This window comes from Salvia miltiorrhiza, chromosome 7 (genome assembly GCF_028751815.1).
Source record: "Salvia miltiorrhiza cultivar Shanhuang (shh) chromosome 7, IMPLAD_Smil_shh, whole genome shotgun sequence".
Lineage (NCBI taxonomy): Eukaryota > Viridiplantae > Streptophyta > Magnoliopsida > Lamiales > Lamiaceae > Salvia > Salvia miltiorrhiza.
Window position 1 is genome coordinate 48,354,913 of NC_080393.1, and position 16,440 is coordinate 48,371,352.

A 16,440-nucleotide genomic window follows, 5' to 3' on the forward strand; every position below is an offset into this window, starting at 1 on the left:
TCCCTCGGATGCTGAGGTTCATCTACACTAACAATCGCAGGAGACCGGTAGTTGACGGACAGGTAAAAATACTTAATAATTTCTTCTTTTACTTTGACATGTTTCATAATGTTTTGCTCTTGTTGGCACTTATGGCACTAAAAGTGCCATAAGTGCCAAAGGAAATCCAAAAAAAAACATAAAGTAAAATGGTCCTTGTGCAGGTTTATTTTTCACTGAAACCAACAGAAGAGGAAAAGCAACATAAACACTAGGCATCTATTGAAGAAGAAGGAACGCCATTCATTTTGCAGTGTAGTCCCACTGCGGATGGCAGCAAGAAGAGATCGAAGAAAATGGCCGCGAGGTATGAGGGGGTCAGAATGATTCAAGAACGAAGGATAGAGAGCGAAGGAGAAGGAAGAAACCAGCAACAGCAACAGCAAGAGCATCAACAATAGCAACATCAACAGCAACAGCAGGGAGAGGCTGTGATCACATTCACAGCCTCGAAAATGAAGCAATTTATTGAAAAAGTGGGAGAAAGCGCAGCAAAGAGAGCGCGCATTGAATTCACTGAAATTTCAAGCAGGAAGAGCTGATAAATGAGATAGCTGACTGCGTCGTCAGCAAATTGCGTCAAAGACAGCAATATAGGCCACCACAAGAGGTTAAAATTTCTTAGTGCTTAGTATTGTATTTCTCACACTAATCATTATTTTCAAACCAGGTTGCAAGCACAGCAGAATGGATGGCGCACTGTGAATCTGAGGAGAGATTTTACTGCCAAATATGGGGAACATCGGCTTCTATGCCAACACCAACACCAACACCCACACCACCAGCAAATGCAGACATTGAAGCTGGAATATCAGTCGCAGCGGCAGCACCAGCAACTGCACAACATGAAGCAGGAACATCTACAACAGTGGCAGCAGCAACAGCTTCCCCGTCTTAACAATTAGGGCAAATCAGACCAAAAAGGATGAGGATGCCATCTGCAGCATGTAAAAGTCCATTCCAGCGTGATGATGTCAGAGGAACAGATTTTCTTAGGTACCTGAGGGGCAAAGAAGCTGAACAGTAAGTAATTAAATAGTATTGAACAGATTTGCCTAATGTAGGCACAAATGGCACTAATATGACTATTTGTGCCAACTGTATCATCATTCCAATTAACATTCTCATATGCATTGATATGTCCAGGAGGAATGTGGGATTGCCATATCTGGTGGACAAAAATTGGTTTGGTCGGATAAAGAAGACTACCGAAAAGCTAGACAGTCAGAGCATAGACTTCTACCTTGTCGTGCTAGCAGCAAAACCAGAGTTGGCTGGTTTTGAAGGAATTGAATTCCCTGCAAACATTGTCATCACTATTAGTGCCATAAGTGCCAAGAGGAACATCGATTACTTGGTTTTATTTTGGATTTCATTGGGCACTTATGGCACTATTAGTGCCATAAGTGCCAACAGCACCATTATTTTATTTTGGATTTCAGTTGGCACTTATGGCACTATTAATGCCATAAGTGCCAACCGAAATTACAATATAAAGTATATAACAACTCAAATATAATAATGCACAGGCCGCCATAGACCAAGTATGGAATGAATTACATAGAAAAGATCCGAAAGGTACAACATATGACCTGAAAAGCGAAGAGATCATACAAGAGGAACAAATGAACAAGATGTGCTTGTTTACAGTGGGGAAAGAGCCACAATGGGGGGAGTATGTCAAGAAATGGAACGATGTTGGGAAGGTTAGTGTGTCAATACCCAAGCGAGTTAAGTCTAAGTCTTATTGTTTATTTTTTTGACTAATGGATGTTATTTAATGTCAGCTCATCATGATTGTTCACTTCACCGATCACTAGGCCACCTGTTTGGTGGATTTCAAAAACCATGAGTTGACGATATATGACTCCAATTAGCAAAAGTTCGATGATATCCATCTCGATGTACGTCAATGTGCTTTCTTGCCAATCTGCAAGATTATACCACAGATCCTCAAGAAGATTGGTTATTATGAGAAGCGCAATGTTGACGGAAAATACACAGAATGGATATATTCCTACCCATATGATGGATCGAACAATCTGAAACAAGTGGATAGCGTAAGTTGTGGGGTTCTATCTCTTAAGTATGTCGAGATGATGCTCACTGGAAAGTACGTTCAAAAGAACATGAGCAAGGCGGTGCTTAAAACATTTCGTGAAAAGATAGCAGAAAGCATCTACAAATTTAGCACGGATGCAAGTACCTTTGAGCCCTTGGATGATGAAGATGAACAAGAGGATGCCGGTGAAGGCGAGGATGACGGTGAAGGCTTTGTGGAAGCCAATCTTAGTGAATGAACAATCAGTTTATGTTTGTAAAACAATTTCTAGCATGCTTGATAAACAACTTGGTGATCAGTTAGTTTATTTTGATTACGTGATATGTATGGTATGTTTTAGTCAGAACCCTAAAGGTTTGGATTGTTATGCACATAGCAAGTTTGGCACTTATGGCACTATTAGTGCCAGAAGTGCTTAAGGATATCCAAAATAAGTGCTTGCGGAAACGCAAAATAAAACAATGTAACATGGCCCTCTTGGCACTTATAGCACTAATAAAGGATATCCCAAAAAAACATAAGTGTTTTCGGAAATAAAATACAAAATAAAATGGCCCTCTTGGCACTTATGGCACTATTAATGCCATAAGTGCTAAAGGATATTCCAAAACTCAATGGTTCTCTTGGCACTTATGGCACTAATAGTGTCACAAGTGTCTTCGGAAAATAAATAAATCAGTAAAATGGCCCAAATGGCACTTATGGCACTATTAGTGCCATAAGTGCTAAGTGGGACTTGCAAGCATCTGACAGATTCCATAACAGATTCCAACAATGACAAACACCTATAAAAGGTCAAGATTGCATAATTCAAATGAACAATGAAACATGTCAATATATAAAAATTTTAAAAGCTTCAACTAAGCCTAAGAGGACAGGTTAAACGGCTATGATCGTCAGATCTACAAAGGCTGCATCGTCTCTTTTTTGTACCACTAACACATGACTCAATGCTGCTAACTTCTTCCTGCACTGTAAGTTGCATGACTGTGGTGCACGTAGATTGATAATGTCCTTTCTCATGGCATCGAGAACAAACACGACGACTCGATGAGCTGGAACCACCACTCTTCATCCTCTTCTCACGCGGCCTCCCAGATTGTTGAACATCACCTGCTGTTAGCATAACCCTCGAAGCAATATCCTCTGGATTGCACCAATCTTCAGGATTCGGTAGTGGCATCACCTCGCCAGAATATATTTCACGGAGAGTAGCAGTTGAAAAGTAATCATTCACATAAGACGACGGGTTCTGGTTCACCTTTCTGCATCAAAAGAAGAATCAAATAAATATCATTATTGTAAATATAATGAATAAACAAGCATAAAGATCGTGCAGAACTATATGGCACTTATGGCACTAATAGTCCCATAAGTGCCATTCGTGCAGCAAAAATGCACTCAATCACATGGCCACAAAAAACAGCAAACATACACACACAGAAACAAATCAAATAACAAACAAAGAATCAATACTGACCCTATTGCAGCTGCAGCATGAGGACATGGTATCATTTGGAACTGGAACACAAGACACGTGCATGTGTGACTGCCAAGATCAACAACATAACTCTTGTTATCAGATGTAACCTCAAACTTTGTTGCATCTTTTGCAACAGCAACAAACAAGATACCTTTGTATTTGCCCTTCAAATGAGTGCCATCAATAACTATCATAGGACGACACGACTTAAAGGCTCTAATACAAGCAGAAAGAGCAATAAAAGCATACTCGAACACATTATTTTCATTAGTCTGTACATTTACCACGGAACCAGGATTTACCTACTGTAGCATGTGTATGTACTTCGGCATGATGTGAAATGAAGTATCCGAGTCACCATAGGTCATCTTCAAAGCCAAGTTCCTCCCAGCAAGTGCAGTGCAATACATGACAGAAATACCATATTTATGCTGTAACAATGCCTGAATAGTTCTTGGTGTAAGGGTAACACCTTTAGCCATCACATCCGGAAGGAAATAAGATGCCAATACCTGAGAATACACTTTTGGGACAGCATGGTACCTCAGGTCAATTGCACAGTCATGAGGAACAAATTCAGTAATAGTCCACATTTTTTCCAATGCCTTCCCACGAACAACAAACGGGCAACCACCTCCAAATTTGCAAACAACATAGTATCTGGATAGTGAGGAACGAACTGTAGTAAACGATGCACGGTTAATAAGATGATAAACACCACAAGCTACAACCATCTTATCCTTGCTTTGAAAAATACCACCAGCAGATAATGTATCGCTGCTCGAATCATCCTCCTCTATGCCTAGCTCTTGAAAAGGGACCGAAGCTTGATAAGCAGCACCTGGGATAACCCACTGACTAGTAGGGTGATGATAATTTCCTATCTCTTCATCAGAATCATCACGCGGTGGTAGATTCTCACAATCTCTACCACAACGGTCATCAAAATCCTCATCATCATCAGACCCATAATCACCTCGCCCAACTAAACCATCATCACCCTCATCCTCCTCATCAACATCATCAGCAACTTCACAACAATTCTCAAGACCATCCATCTGATTGTCACTAGAATTAAAATTGCTAGAAGCTGAAACTTCAACAACAGGATTATGTAAAACATGTTTCGCCAAATCATTACTTCTAAGAGAAACAGTCACATGTAAAATCGGCATTTGAACATAATTCAACAAATGTGACAGTTCAAAATCATCAGTAATCTTCATCATCATCACCTCATATCCAGGAGACTGAAACAATGCATCAATTTCATACATATAGACAGTCTTATTCTTCATTAAACGAAGTTCAATCTTACCAAGTAGATCAATGAATGTTATACCATTAGACGGTATAGGCATATATTCCCTCCGTCCACCCTCATAAACATTGTTAACCCAAGTTCCCCCATGAGCAATAATAATAGATGTTGCACCCATCTACATAAGACAAGGCAGTGTATGGTCATTAGTACAATTTCATGTAGCACAAATATTGTAAATGTGATAAATAAACAAGCATACAAACAAGCAAAATAAAACCAAGTGATCTGGTCCTCTTGGCACTTATGGCACTAATAGTGCTATATGTGCCTACGCAAATCCAGAATACAGACGTAACATCAATCGAATATAAACCCTAAATGGAACATCTAAACCCTAATTGGATAATATAAACCCTAATTGGATAATATAAACCCTAAATGGAACATCTAAACCCTAATTCGATAATATAAACCCTAAACGGATAATCTAAATCCTAATTGGATAATCTAAACCGTAAATGGATTTGCGTAGGCACTTATGGCACTATTAGTGCCATAAGTACCTACATAGATCCAAAATACAGAAATAACAGCAATCGAATCTAAATCCCTAAATGGAACATCTAAACCCTAAATGGAACATCTTAACCCTAATTGGATAATCTAAACCTTAAATGGATTTGCCTAGGCACTTATGGCACTAATAGTGCCATAAGTGCCTACGCAGATCCAAATACATACATAACAGCAATCAAATCTAAACCCTAAATGGAACATCTTAACCCTAATTGGATAATCTAAACCCTAAATGGATTTTCCTAGGCACTTATGGAACTAATAGTGTCATAAGTGCCTACGCAGATCCAAAATACAGACATAACAACAATCGAATCTAAACCCTAAATGGAACATCTAAACCCTAATTGGATAATATACACCCTACGGGGAAGTCACTACAAGAATTATGGTCATAGATGACGCATTATAGACAACATGCAATGAAAAATGTCGTCTATATGTCAATAGATGACGCGTTTCATCTTGTTTGTTGTCTATAACCGAGAATTTACACGACATATGACAAAAAACGTTGTCTATTATATGAATAGACGACGTTAGATGGGCTACGTCGTCTATAATATGCGGTCATAGACGACGCGCCATATGCATGTTGTCTATTCATATAATAGACGACGCAGCACTGGTGATAGACGACGCGCTTGAGCACTGTGTCGTCTATGTGCATGGTGAGGCGCTAATAGACGACGTGCGAAGAAGGATGTCGTCTTTAATGCAATAGACGACACGCATAATGCGCGTCGTGAATCTGAAAAAATCAAATTAGGGTTAGCTTGTTTCCCACTCTCTCGCGCCGCTCTCTGAAATTTTCTGGCTCTTCTCTTGAATCTCTGAAATTTCAATCAGCCGTCCACCGTCCGACGCACCACCGTCCGTCGCACCCACCGGCGCTTCACCCACCGCAACACCTGACGCCTCACCCCCCTCGTTGATCGATTTTGCCGCCCACCTCCACCTCGGCGAATGGATTAGGCGACGCCCTAGCCGCCGCTGTTAAGAGCCACCACCGGAGAGGGATCGACGTCGCGAAGCCCTTGCCGCCACTCTACTTCGCCTCGACGATATTCTGCCGTCCATCTCCGCCCTAGAGACGTCCCAAAGCCGCCGGATTTTATTCGGAGGGCTGAGCTCCAAGTTTCACCATTGACGTCTGCACTCTCCGGCCCGCTCAAGCTCGCCCTTCTCCATTCTTCTCCAATTTTTGATCGATTATTCCACTCGCCCCGCTCAAGCTTCACTCCGGTGAGTTTCATAAATTCATACCCTGTTTTTGTTATTAGTGCCCTGTTAATACCCTGATTAGTGCCATGATTAGCTCCAATTATTGATCGATTAGTTATGTTAATGTCGATGAATGGTGGTGTTGCAAAAGCATGTATCTTTGATGTCGATGAATGGAGTTTATTGGACCACGAATGTTGATCTTAGATGGTAAATTAATGGAGTTAACCATGGAGTATGCAGAGTATGCAGAGTATGCAAAGTCTTTTAGAAAGATAGTAGTGACGGGACTTCCAAGTCATGTTTCCATCCACTAATCTTTTCTAACCATTTCTTTTGAGTATAGTAAAGGTCTTTTGAGAATCGTTTTTCAGTTTTTCATTCTCTTACCATTTCTATCGTACTAAGGATAGCAAGTATTTTCACATCATTGATTGTTTTGTTTTTTGAAATAGGGAACATGTAAATTGTTTATTTTCTGCCATTAGCACTCGATATCAGTTTTAATTTCTGCCATTTGATTGTAAGGATATGTATTATATGTAATAATACAAGTAATTTTTATGCAGAAATATTATAATGCAACTGTCATATGCTAGCTTATTAAGTTATTATGATTCACTTTATTCATATTTTATTTTCTAGTTTTAAAATAATAGTAATAATGAAAACAAAGGTTCAGGACGTAAAATGCATCCTGATCAATTATTTTAAATATATGCTTCATAAGTTATAACTAAATATTTTTGGATTCTCTTTCATCCCTCTCTCTTATCTGTATTTATTTGTATTATTAGACAGAAATAAGAACTGAGGACCATTTAGTGGATTATCAAGAAACAATTTACACATGTGAAAATACTTTTGCAATGTATTGTTGGATATATTCATTTGATTAAAGATATTGATTTGTATTTAAATTGATAGACAATTAATCTATACTTTCTTAAATAGGTGTTGGTATTTTGTTAAATTGTGGGAGGAATTTCAGAAAGTGTTTATTCATCCATTTGGAAGAGAATCGACAAGAAAGGGATAAGCTTCAACGGTGAGTTTGCTATATCTTATTTTTATGTTTTCACCATGGTTCAAATGGCAACCATGGTTAGATAAGCATGTATCTAGGTTATTTTTGCACAATGGTTATGTAAACACTGTAGATAAGCATGTATCTAGGTAGTTGATATGGAGAATAGGTTGGGGAATGGCTTGTTCCATTCCATTTGTTGCTGTGGTGATGGCTTGGAGCCGATTATGTGCTATGTGTGTTTATGTGTTTGTGTAAGAAATAGGCACAAGTAATCATAAATATTTGTGAAATTTATAGGTTAAGTAAAATGACATATATTTTTTTTAATGCCCACTCTTAAGGTAATCAAAATGGATAAAGGTTGGATGTCCAAAAATAGAATATCAACCGAGTACGAAGTAGGAGTGGAGTCTTTCTTGCAGTTTGCCGTTAAAAATGGGAAAAATCCCAATGCTATGCCTTGTCCTTGTGTCAAGTGTGGCAATCTACGCGAGAAGGATGTCAAAACCATAAGAGCGCATCTCACATATAATGGCATGGATTTAACATAAGCAATTGGGAAGCCCGAACAGCGTGGTCGTGTGAGAGGTGTTAGTGCATATGTTACTCCAACGACTTATTACAAGAAAAGTGAAAGTGAAAAAGGGAATGAAGTGCAAGAAATGAAAAAACAAATGGCTGAGATGAACGCCAAAATATTGGAGCTTCAACAAATGATGATGAACAAAGAAAGTGAGGAGAAGGGCAGTTGTTCTGTGAAGAATGAGCATTGTGTTGAAGTTGATGATGATGATGTTAAGGAAGTTCCTCGTGACAATGTCTTGTCGTTGGTCAAAACACCGAGAACTAAGGTATAACTTTTAACTTATATAATATTACTTTATAGTTGTTAATTATTCAACATTCCAGTCAAAAAAGGATGTGAAGGATACATTGAAGTTGAAGGCAACCGATGTACCAACGGCATTAAAGATGTTGCACAAATACGCATGTGTTGCACTCAATGGTGGTCGCACTATTCAATTCACCTTGGATCCTAATGTCATTGGTAATAATCGAGAAGTTTTTGTTGAATTTGATGAAATCCACAAAATGTGTGAATTGGAGCCTATCGCAGCATCGAGCATTTGTGTCTACATATGGTAAGTCTTTTATAATTCATTAGTTAAAAATATTTGATATTGTTCATAAGTTTCTAATTTGCTTGCAATAATTTAAAGGCACTTATACAAGGAGTGTGAGGCTTCAAACATTCTTGATAGAATTCGATTTGTTGATCCATATTTGGTATCTTGCGATCCAAGTGTTGACCAAAACGAACAAGCGAGTAGGTTAGGCCAGAGGTTGATTGGTACCAAAAACAATCAACTTGTTATGATGCCATGCAATGTAGGGTACGTGAAAATGATTAAGTTTGTTTTAATTAAAATGCTTATGATACTTGATGGTATAACTATTAAATTTTTTATTAGTTGGCATTGGATTCTTTTGGTGATTGATCCACATAAAGAAACTGTATATGCGTTGGATCCATTGTTAGATGGTACCCATGTTGAGGATTGGAAAAGCATGATGACGTTGTAAGATTTATCGTTTTAAAAAAAAATTAATTAGTATTATATTTTAATGTGTATTCTAATGTGTAGAGCCATGAAAATGTTCAACATGAGCATAGGAACAAGAGGGAGGAAGAATCCTTTGTGGGAAACGATCAATGTATGTAATTCCTTACCTTAACATTATGTTTCACTTCGATCAAATAATATGTTTACTACTTTATTATTTGTGACACAGGCTCCACAACAACCTGATGGAGCACAATGTGGATTCTATGTTATGCGATTCATGAGAGATGTCTTTGACAATCTTGTATCCGATCACTCTCTCCCATTAGCTACGTTGGTAATTATAATTTAGAATTTTAATCAAATTTTAGTTCAAGGTTTCATTTATGATGTATTACTTAATGATCACAATTTTGTATTTATAGTTCACAGGAGGATGTTATTCCAAAAAAGAGATTGATGAAATGAGGATAGAGTGGGTAGAGTTTCTAAGTTCGATTGATGATTGATGATGGTAAGTTTGATACAAAGTTAATTCTTTAATATTTTTTAGATCTAAAGTTTATAAACTAATACATTCATATTTTGATCATGCAGCTGGTGTAACTTTGACACTCAAGTAACCTCATTTTTGACTCACATGTATTATGATCAACAATATTTTTTTGGATTTGATGTAGAATGTTTGTATGATGGATACTTTTTCAATGTAGGATGATAATTAACTTTGAAACTAATGAATGACCTTTTTATTATTTGTGTGTATATTTTAAATTATTTATTATGAATTTTTAGATTTCATAAAATATTTATTTGAAAAATAGGAAATTTAAGTATAATTGCAAAATTAAAATAAAAAATTAAAAAATCAACGAATAGACAACATGCGCATGCGCGTTGTCTATCAGCTAATAGACAACATGCGCATGCACGTCGTCTATTACGCGTCGTCTATTAGCTGATAGACAACGCGCATGCGCATGTTGTCTATTAGCTTATAGACAACGCGCATGCGCATGTTGTCTATTAGCGCCCTCAAATAGACTACACCTACATAGATGACATGCGATTTTCAAATAGATGACACGCTTCGCATGTTGTCTATTAGTATTTTTCTTGTAGTGAGTGTTTAAAATGGCCAAATGACTGCACTACCCAGCTACATGATATCAGAACACAACTGTATGGCACTAACGGCACTAATAGTGCCATAAGTGCCTACCATTCACAGCAACACATACAAAAACAACAGCAATATAATATACATGCCAAATCTCGTACACAAATACAGAAATCACAGAAATAGAAGAAATCATGATGTGAATAAGATGAAACAGATCAAACAAACAAATAAACAAACAAAAAACAAACAAAATCTCGTACCAAATCTCGCTGGATCACTGCAGATTTGTCGAAACCGGTGAGAGAGAGGAGAAGGATGAGGAAGAGAGGATAATCGCCTCTCTAGTCTCTTCGTTGGCGCCTGTGAGAGAGAGATAGAGGCGGAGAGGATAATCAGTGAGAGGTTGCAGATACGTCGATTGCGGTGAGATAGAGGAGGAGGATGAGAGGATAATCGTCTCTCTAATCTTTTCGTCGGCGCCGGCGAGAGCGAGATACAGGCGAAGAGGAAAATCACAGCAAAAGAGCGAGATACATGCGGAGAGGAGAATTGGCTTCATTCATCATCGTCGCAACGTATGAAACAGGCGGAGAGGAGAATTGGCCAGATGAAAGTTCATGTCGTAGGCGAGATAGAGAGAGAGAGAGAGAGAGAGAAAGAGAGATGATGAAAGCTGAATCACGTGTATGTGCTGCTGCATGGGTTAATCCCTAAATCCGGATTCGGGTCAAAGAAAGTTGTTGGATCCGTTGGGTTAATGGGTAGATTAGGTAGAGCACATAAAAGATGGCCAAATATTGTTATTTCAAATTTTGTGGATAAAATTTAAGTTTCAATCACCAATAGGGTCATCCGGCCCTATTGTTTCCTTCTTCAACCTCCCCCTCAGCCGGAAGCTCGCCGTCAAGAGACAACCCGGCGGCCTCTGTGAATTTGGAGAAGATTGCTCCGCGATTTGCTAGGGTGATTGAACAGGTGGATTTGGCGACGTAGCTTCTCCGATTCTAATCGCTATTCGCGAGCTCACCGACTAGATCGTGCCAGTGGCGGTGGACTGAATGGGCGGCGGCGTTTTTGGCGCTGTTATGGGCAGAGACGGTGAAGCCGGGGCGGCGGCGCTTCGCCGGCGATCTGAGCTCGAAGGCAGTGAAGGAGAAGAAGAATGGAAGAGAGATAGAGCAAGAGAGAGAAAGTAGAGAGAGAGAGTATAAAAATATGAATTTGTGGGGATGAATTTGTGGTTAATTTTTAAATTTTTATTGTTAGGGGTAATTTTGTACATTTACACAAAAAATGACCAAATTTTAAAGTTTTTATTTGATTGGCCAATTTTTAAGTTTAATATATGAATGTGGTCCAAAATATGTACACGTGACTGTTCCCCTCACCTTAATACTGATTTAAAAATAAATGGCATTTTTTATTCAACTACTTAGACGGCCCTCGTGAATTTGATTTATTCAGTTACCTAACGTTGATAATTCAAGTAATAGCTTCCTAGATAAACATTTAAGCATTGTATATATAGTTTTCAAATTGAGTCAAACATAGCAATCTTATAATCATTTAATAAATTAGAAATAAACTAAAATATTCTTTATGATAAGGAAGTATGGTTTAATTGATAAAATCTTCTTCTAATAAATAGGCTGGGATTCGAATCTCAAAAAGAGGAAAATAAAAAATTATTATTAATTATTTTTTTAAAATATAATATTTTCTATTACTTTAATAGAAAAAAATTTTGATGTACACTTATTTGTGAGATAGCGTCTATTTAAACACAACATTTCAAAATATATTAACAATATCTGGCTGTATATTTTTCGCCCTGCAAAATTTTAATGGTTTTTAAAATACAAATTCTTCTACAAATATTTTCAATTAGAATATGTATCAAAACACAAAAATATTCAATTCCCTAGTCAGCATGAGTACGTGTAGAGTTGATACAAGCATAGCATTTTAATATTATGATAATCACCTTTTTTTGTTTGAGGAGAAAGAATGGTAAAATTTGAAACATCCAATTAAATAGCAAACGTTGTAAACTAACACTTCCTAATCGAGAAAAGGTACAATATATATACCATAGATTTCCATCTGTTGCACAAAAGTTTAACACTTGTCACATTTGTTTTTCTATTTTTTTTTTTTTTTAGTAATTTACACTTGTCACATTAATTTACCACATTCTTAGTTTTCATTTTAATTTTAAATTTTGTATTTTTAAGAACTCGGAAACATTACCTTCGATGTATAGTAATCAACCAATATTCATGTGTTCATTTTATTTTTATTAAATGAGATTTTATTAAAAAGGAAAGGGAAAAAGAAAGACCTTATAAAACTCTTGAGAGCACAGGAGAGCAAACTAAGGGTCGAACCTCGTTAACACCTTTTCAAGGCAAACTCAAAAGGAAAAATCCTTAAAAAGGACGAAAGAGCACCCGTCTAAAAGGCCAAACTGTGTAGGAGTGGAAGTGAGACAGTTTCAAAGGTTCCGGCCTAACCATCACCCCTAAGCAGCTCGGCTCCCAGACACAGAGAAGAAAAAAACACAAGCAAAAAACAACTAACAAAGCACCAAAAGACCAACCAAGAAACATGGCTGCACAAAGAAACCCAAAACACGTCGGCAAAAAAAATAAAAGGCAAAGAAAAAAGGTAAAACCAAAGCTCTGCCAAGAAAACAACGGAAAACCCGCAAAGGAACTAGACCAACAATGCCTCCCGGGGTGGAACACTGCTCCCAGCAGCAGCCGGCCAAAACACGCCGAATCCACCGGTCACGAGAAACATCCGACAAACCATGTCATCCCACATGTATCGAACCACGGCGAAAGCGGCCCATCCAATGTGAACACTGCAAGAACCAGCACATCCACGACAAACACCGCTGATTCCCAAAATAGCTCGACTCAAGATGGCAAAGAAGAGCCGAAAGCGGAGAAACCACAGAGGCCCGACCAGCTACGCCCCAGCGCCAAGTGCATCCGACTGCTGAAAAAGAACGCAGCTGACGCCCCAACCCAAACCAACACAGCCGATTGTCCGACATCCAGCAAGGCTCTCAAAAAACCGAACTCAAACCAAACCTCCACCTCAAAACAAACCCTAAGTAACCATACGGACATGACTGTGAGAAGCCATAACTTTACGAATAACCATTTTAATCTCATTGATCGCGTGAGGCCACCAACCCTCAATCCGTTGTTGATTAGCCATGATATCCGCCGCTGCATTCCCTTCTCTAAAAATATGAGTAACATGAAGTCTAAAATTCCGCAGGCACTTCAAGATAGAATTCCAAGCCGCCGCGAAACGCCAGGGAACTGCAGACGAGCGAGTTTGGAGCAACTTAACCACATAAGTGGAGTCCGCCTCAATCCAAAGGTCATACCAACCACGAGCATTAGCAATTTGCACAACCGAGATAACGGCCAGTAACTCCACTTCGAAAGCGAAACCAGTACCGCCCTTAATGTGAAAACAACCCCAAACCCAATTCTAGATATCCCGTAAAACACCACCAGCAACAATGAAGCCTGGAGAACCAGTAGCAGACCCGTCAGTATTAACTTTAATCCAAGGGGCAACCGGAGGCCACCAGTGAACTTCCACAAACTTGGACGGAGGGAGAGCACACGTTTAGCACCAATGGCACGAACAATAAGATAATCACTCCAATTGTTGTTCATATGGCCAAAATTCCAAAAATTATTGTCCATATCACAAAATACCACTTTAACCATATGAAGAATACGACTAGCTTCCAAGCTTTGATTATCATGAACACAGCTGCTCATCTGCATCCCGATGTCCCAAATGATAGTAATAATGCTCGCCTTCTAGAAACTGCTAATGAGAGAACTAAGTTTAAAGTTCCAAACCTCCACTAAAAAACTATGAATGTCAATAGCCTGCATCCCATGGTTAAAATTAAACCAACCCAAGAAAGTCTGCCAGATCACCCGGACGCGCTGACAATTCCAAAACAGATGGTCAAGGGTTTTAGCCGCCGCAAAGCACAACAGACAAAAGTTCGGCATGACTATCCCCTGGCGGATCAAGCTGTCGCAGCCCGCCCTAGCTAAGGATAGCTAGGCCGTGTGATCCACGACTAGGGACGGGGTTAAAGAAGAAGGGGAAGAAAGGGGCGTCATTTAAAACCATAAAACTTACTCATTTTAATAAGACTCGTCAATTAATACTCATTAATGCGAAATAAAACGGTCTAATGAAAGACAGCGTAAGACTCAGATTAAGCATTAAAGAAAGATGACATAAAACTTAATAATACGATAATTAAGTTATTACATCAACAAAACATCATCTCAAACTTAAAGTACGACATAAGTACTGAAAGTAATCTGCAGCGGAAAAGTAGCTAGACATATGTATGAAGACATATTCTAGACAGGTTACATCTTTATTAACAACCCCGTAACTCTGCTCATTGCAGCACCATCATCACACCGGCTCAACCTGCACATTTTTAGAAAAACATATGCAGGGCTGAGTACAAAAGCACTCAGTGAACACATGTCAAAACATCACATATCATGCTTTATAAAGCTATAAATTGTAATTGTCATACTTTAAACAAAGCATAAGGGGATTTATCTAAAACCTTATGTTTGCTAAATTCATTTTCGTTCTCAAAGTTGACTGCGCAGTCTATGTTTTCAAGTAAGTATCGTATCTGTTAACGTATGTACTGAGAGGGAGGCCTCCCTCTGCAGCACTGCAATCGGCCAACCTGGAAGCTGACTCACGATCACTGTGTACACTAATTCTACCTCGCGTAGAACCGATATCATTTCTCATGCAGATAGATAACATACTAAATCATCAATATTTGGAAATACAATAACTTCAAAATATATTTTCAGTTCATGCTCTTAAGGGAAAATAAAAGATCAAATTAACATCCATTTAGTCATTCATCATACATCAATGCGTCAATACATCATGCATCATACATCAATTCATCATACATCATACATCATAATATCCAACGCGTAAACATCTTGATTTTAGCGTAAAAAGCCCACCTCGTTGCGTCTCTGCAAACAAGTACGTCACTCTCTCTCTCGAGTTGTCACTTCCCAAACGAACCTTCATTGTTATGAAGAATCGATAAGAAGAAGGAACATTAACAGAAAACTAACATCCTATACTTAAGCTCAAATAGGGAAATAAAACTTAACACTTAACTCTGACTCGGCAGCCAAAGCTGACTCGCAAGCCAGAGGAATCGCCCAGCCAGAAGAATCGCCTCGCCAGAGGAATCGCCTCGGCCAGAGGAATTGCCTCGCCAGAGGAATCGCCTCGGCCAGAGGAATCGCCTCGGCCAGAGTTGACTCAAGGAGTTAAACTTCGATAGTTTAGAGCTGAGTTCAACAGCACTTCAACTGCCAGAGCTGACTCGCCCGGTAGAGCTGAATCCACTCGTCAAAGTTGGATTCCGCCGCCGGAGCTGACTAGCTCGGCAGAGCTGGAATTCACGCACTAACTCTCACAGTTCAACACTCAAACATGCTCTGCAACTTAAACAACTTCCTATTCATGCTTCTCTCTCGATCTAACACTCCTCAAAACCGTAATCTTAACTTATCATGCTCAACAAAATACTACTCATGCTTCTCTCTTGATCTACACTCCTCAAAAACCTTAAACTTAACTTATCATGCTCAACTCGACTTAGAACACAAAACTCATGGAACCCTAATATGCATTTCTAAGTTCACGACAGTACATCCTATTATCTATCATGCTTGGCAAAAACAAAGATAAACAAGGATCAAACCTAGCATGCTCCTAAAACACACAAAAACACAAGTTACATCGATTAACAAAAATCGAAGAACAAGTGACGTCGACAAAGAACATAGCGGGGATGCCCTCTTGGGTTCCCTTGCTATGGCTCGAACCAACCTTAACTCTTTCATTAAACATGCTCAACATCTACCCAAGAACAACATACTAAAAACTCACGACGATCCATCGTTATTTCAAAATAAAGTCAAGAATCGACGTTTTTCGACGTCGACGAAAATCAAAAGAAAACC

The 16,440-nt window shown here is 38.7% G+C and overlaps 2 protein-coding genes across 2 annotated transcripts; both read left to right on the plus strand.

Moving 5' to 3' along the window:
• The first annotated feature begins 8,352 nt into the window (after nt 1-8,352).
• Nucleotides 8,353-8,914, plus strand: LOC130994317 (uncharacterized). The gene is made up of 2 exons (XM_057919363.1): nt 8,353-8,529; nt 8,588-8,914. The coding sequence occupies exons 1-2, from the start codon at nt 8,353-8,355 to the stop codon at nt 8,822-8,824; spliced, it is 414 nt and encodes a 137-aa protein (XP_057775346.1). The 3' UTR covers nt 8,825-8,914.
• Nucleotides 8,914-9,998, plus strand: LOC130994583 (uncharacterized). The gene is made up of 5 exons (XM_057919630.1): nt 8,914-9,072; nt 9,151-9,258; nt 9,325-9,394; nt 9,473-9,580; nt 9,669-9,998. Exons 1-5 carry the CDS (start codon nt 9,053-9,055, stop codon nt 9,750-9,752), a joined length of 390 nt encoding a protein of 129 aa, XP_057775613.1. The 5' UTR covers nt 8,914-9,052; the 3' UTR covers nt 9,753-9,998.
• The last annotated feature ends 6,442 nt before the right edge of the window (nt 9,999-16,440 follow it).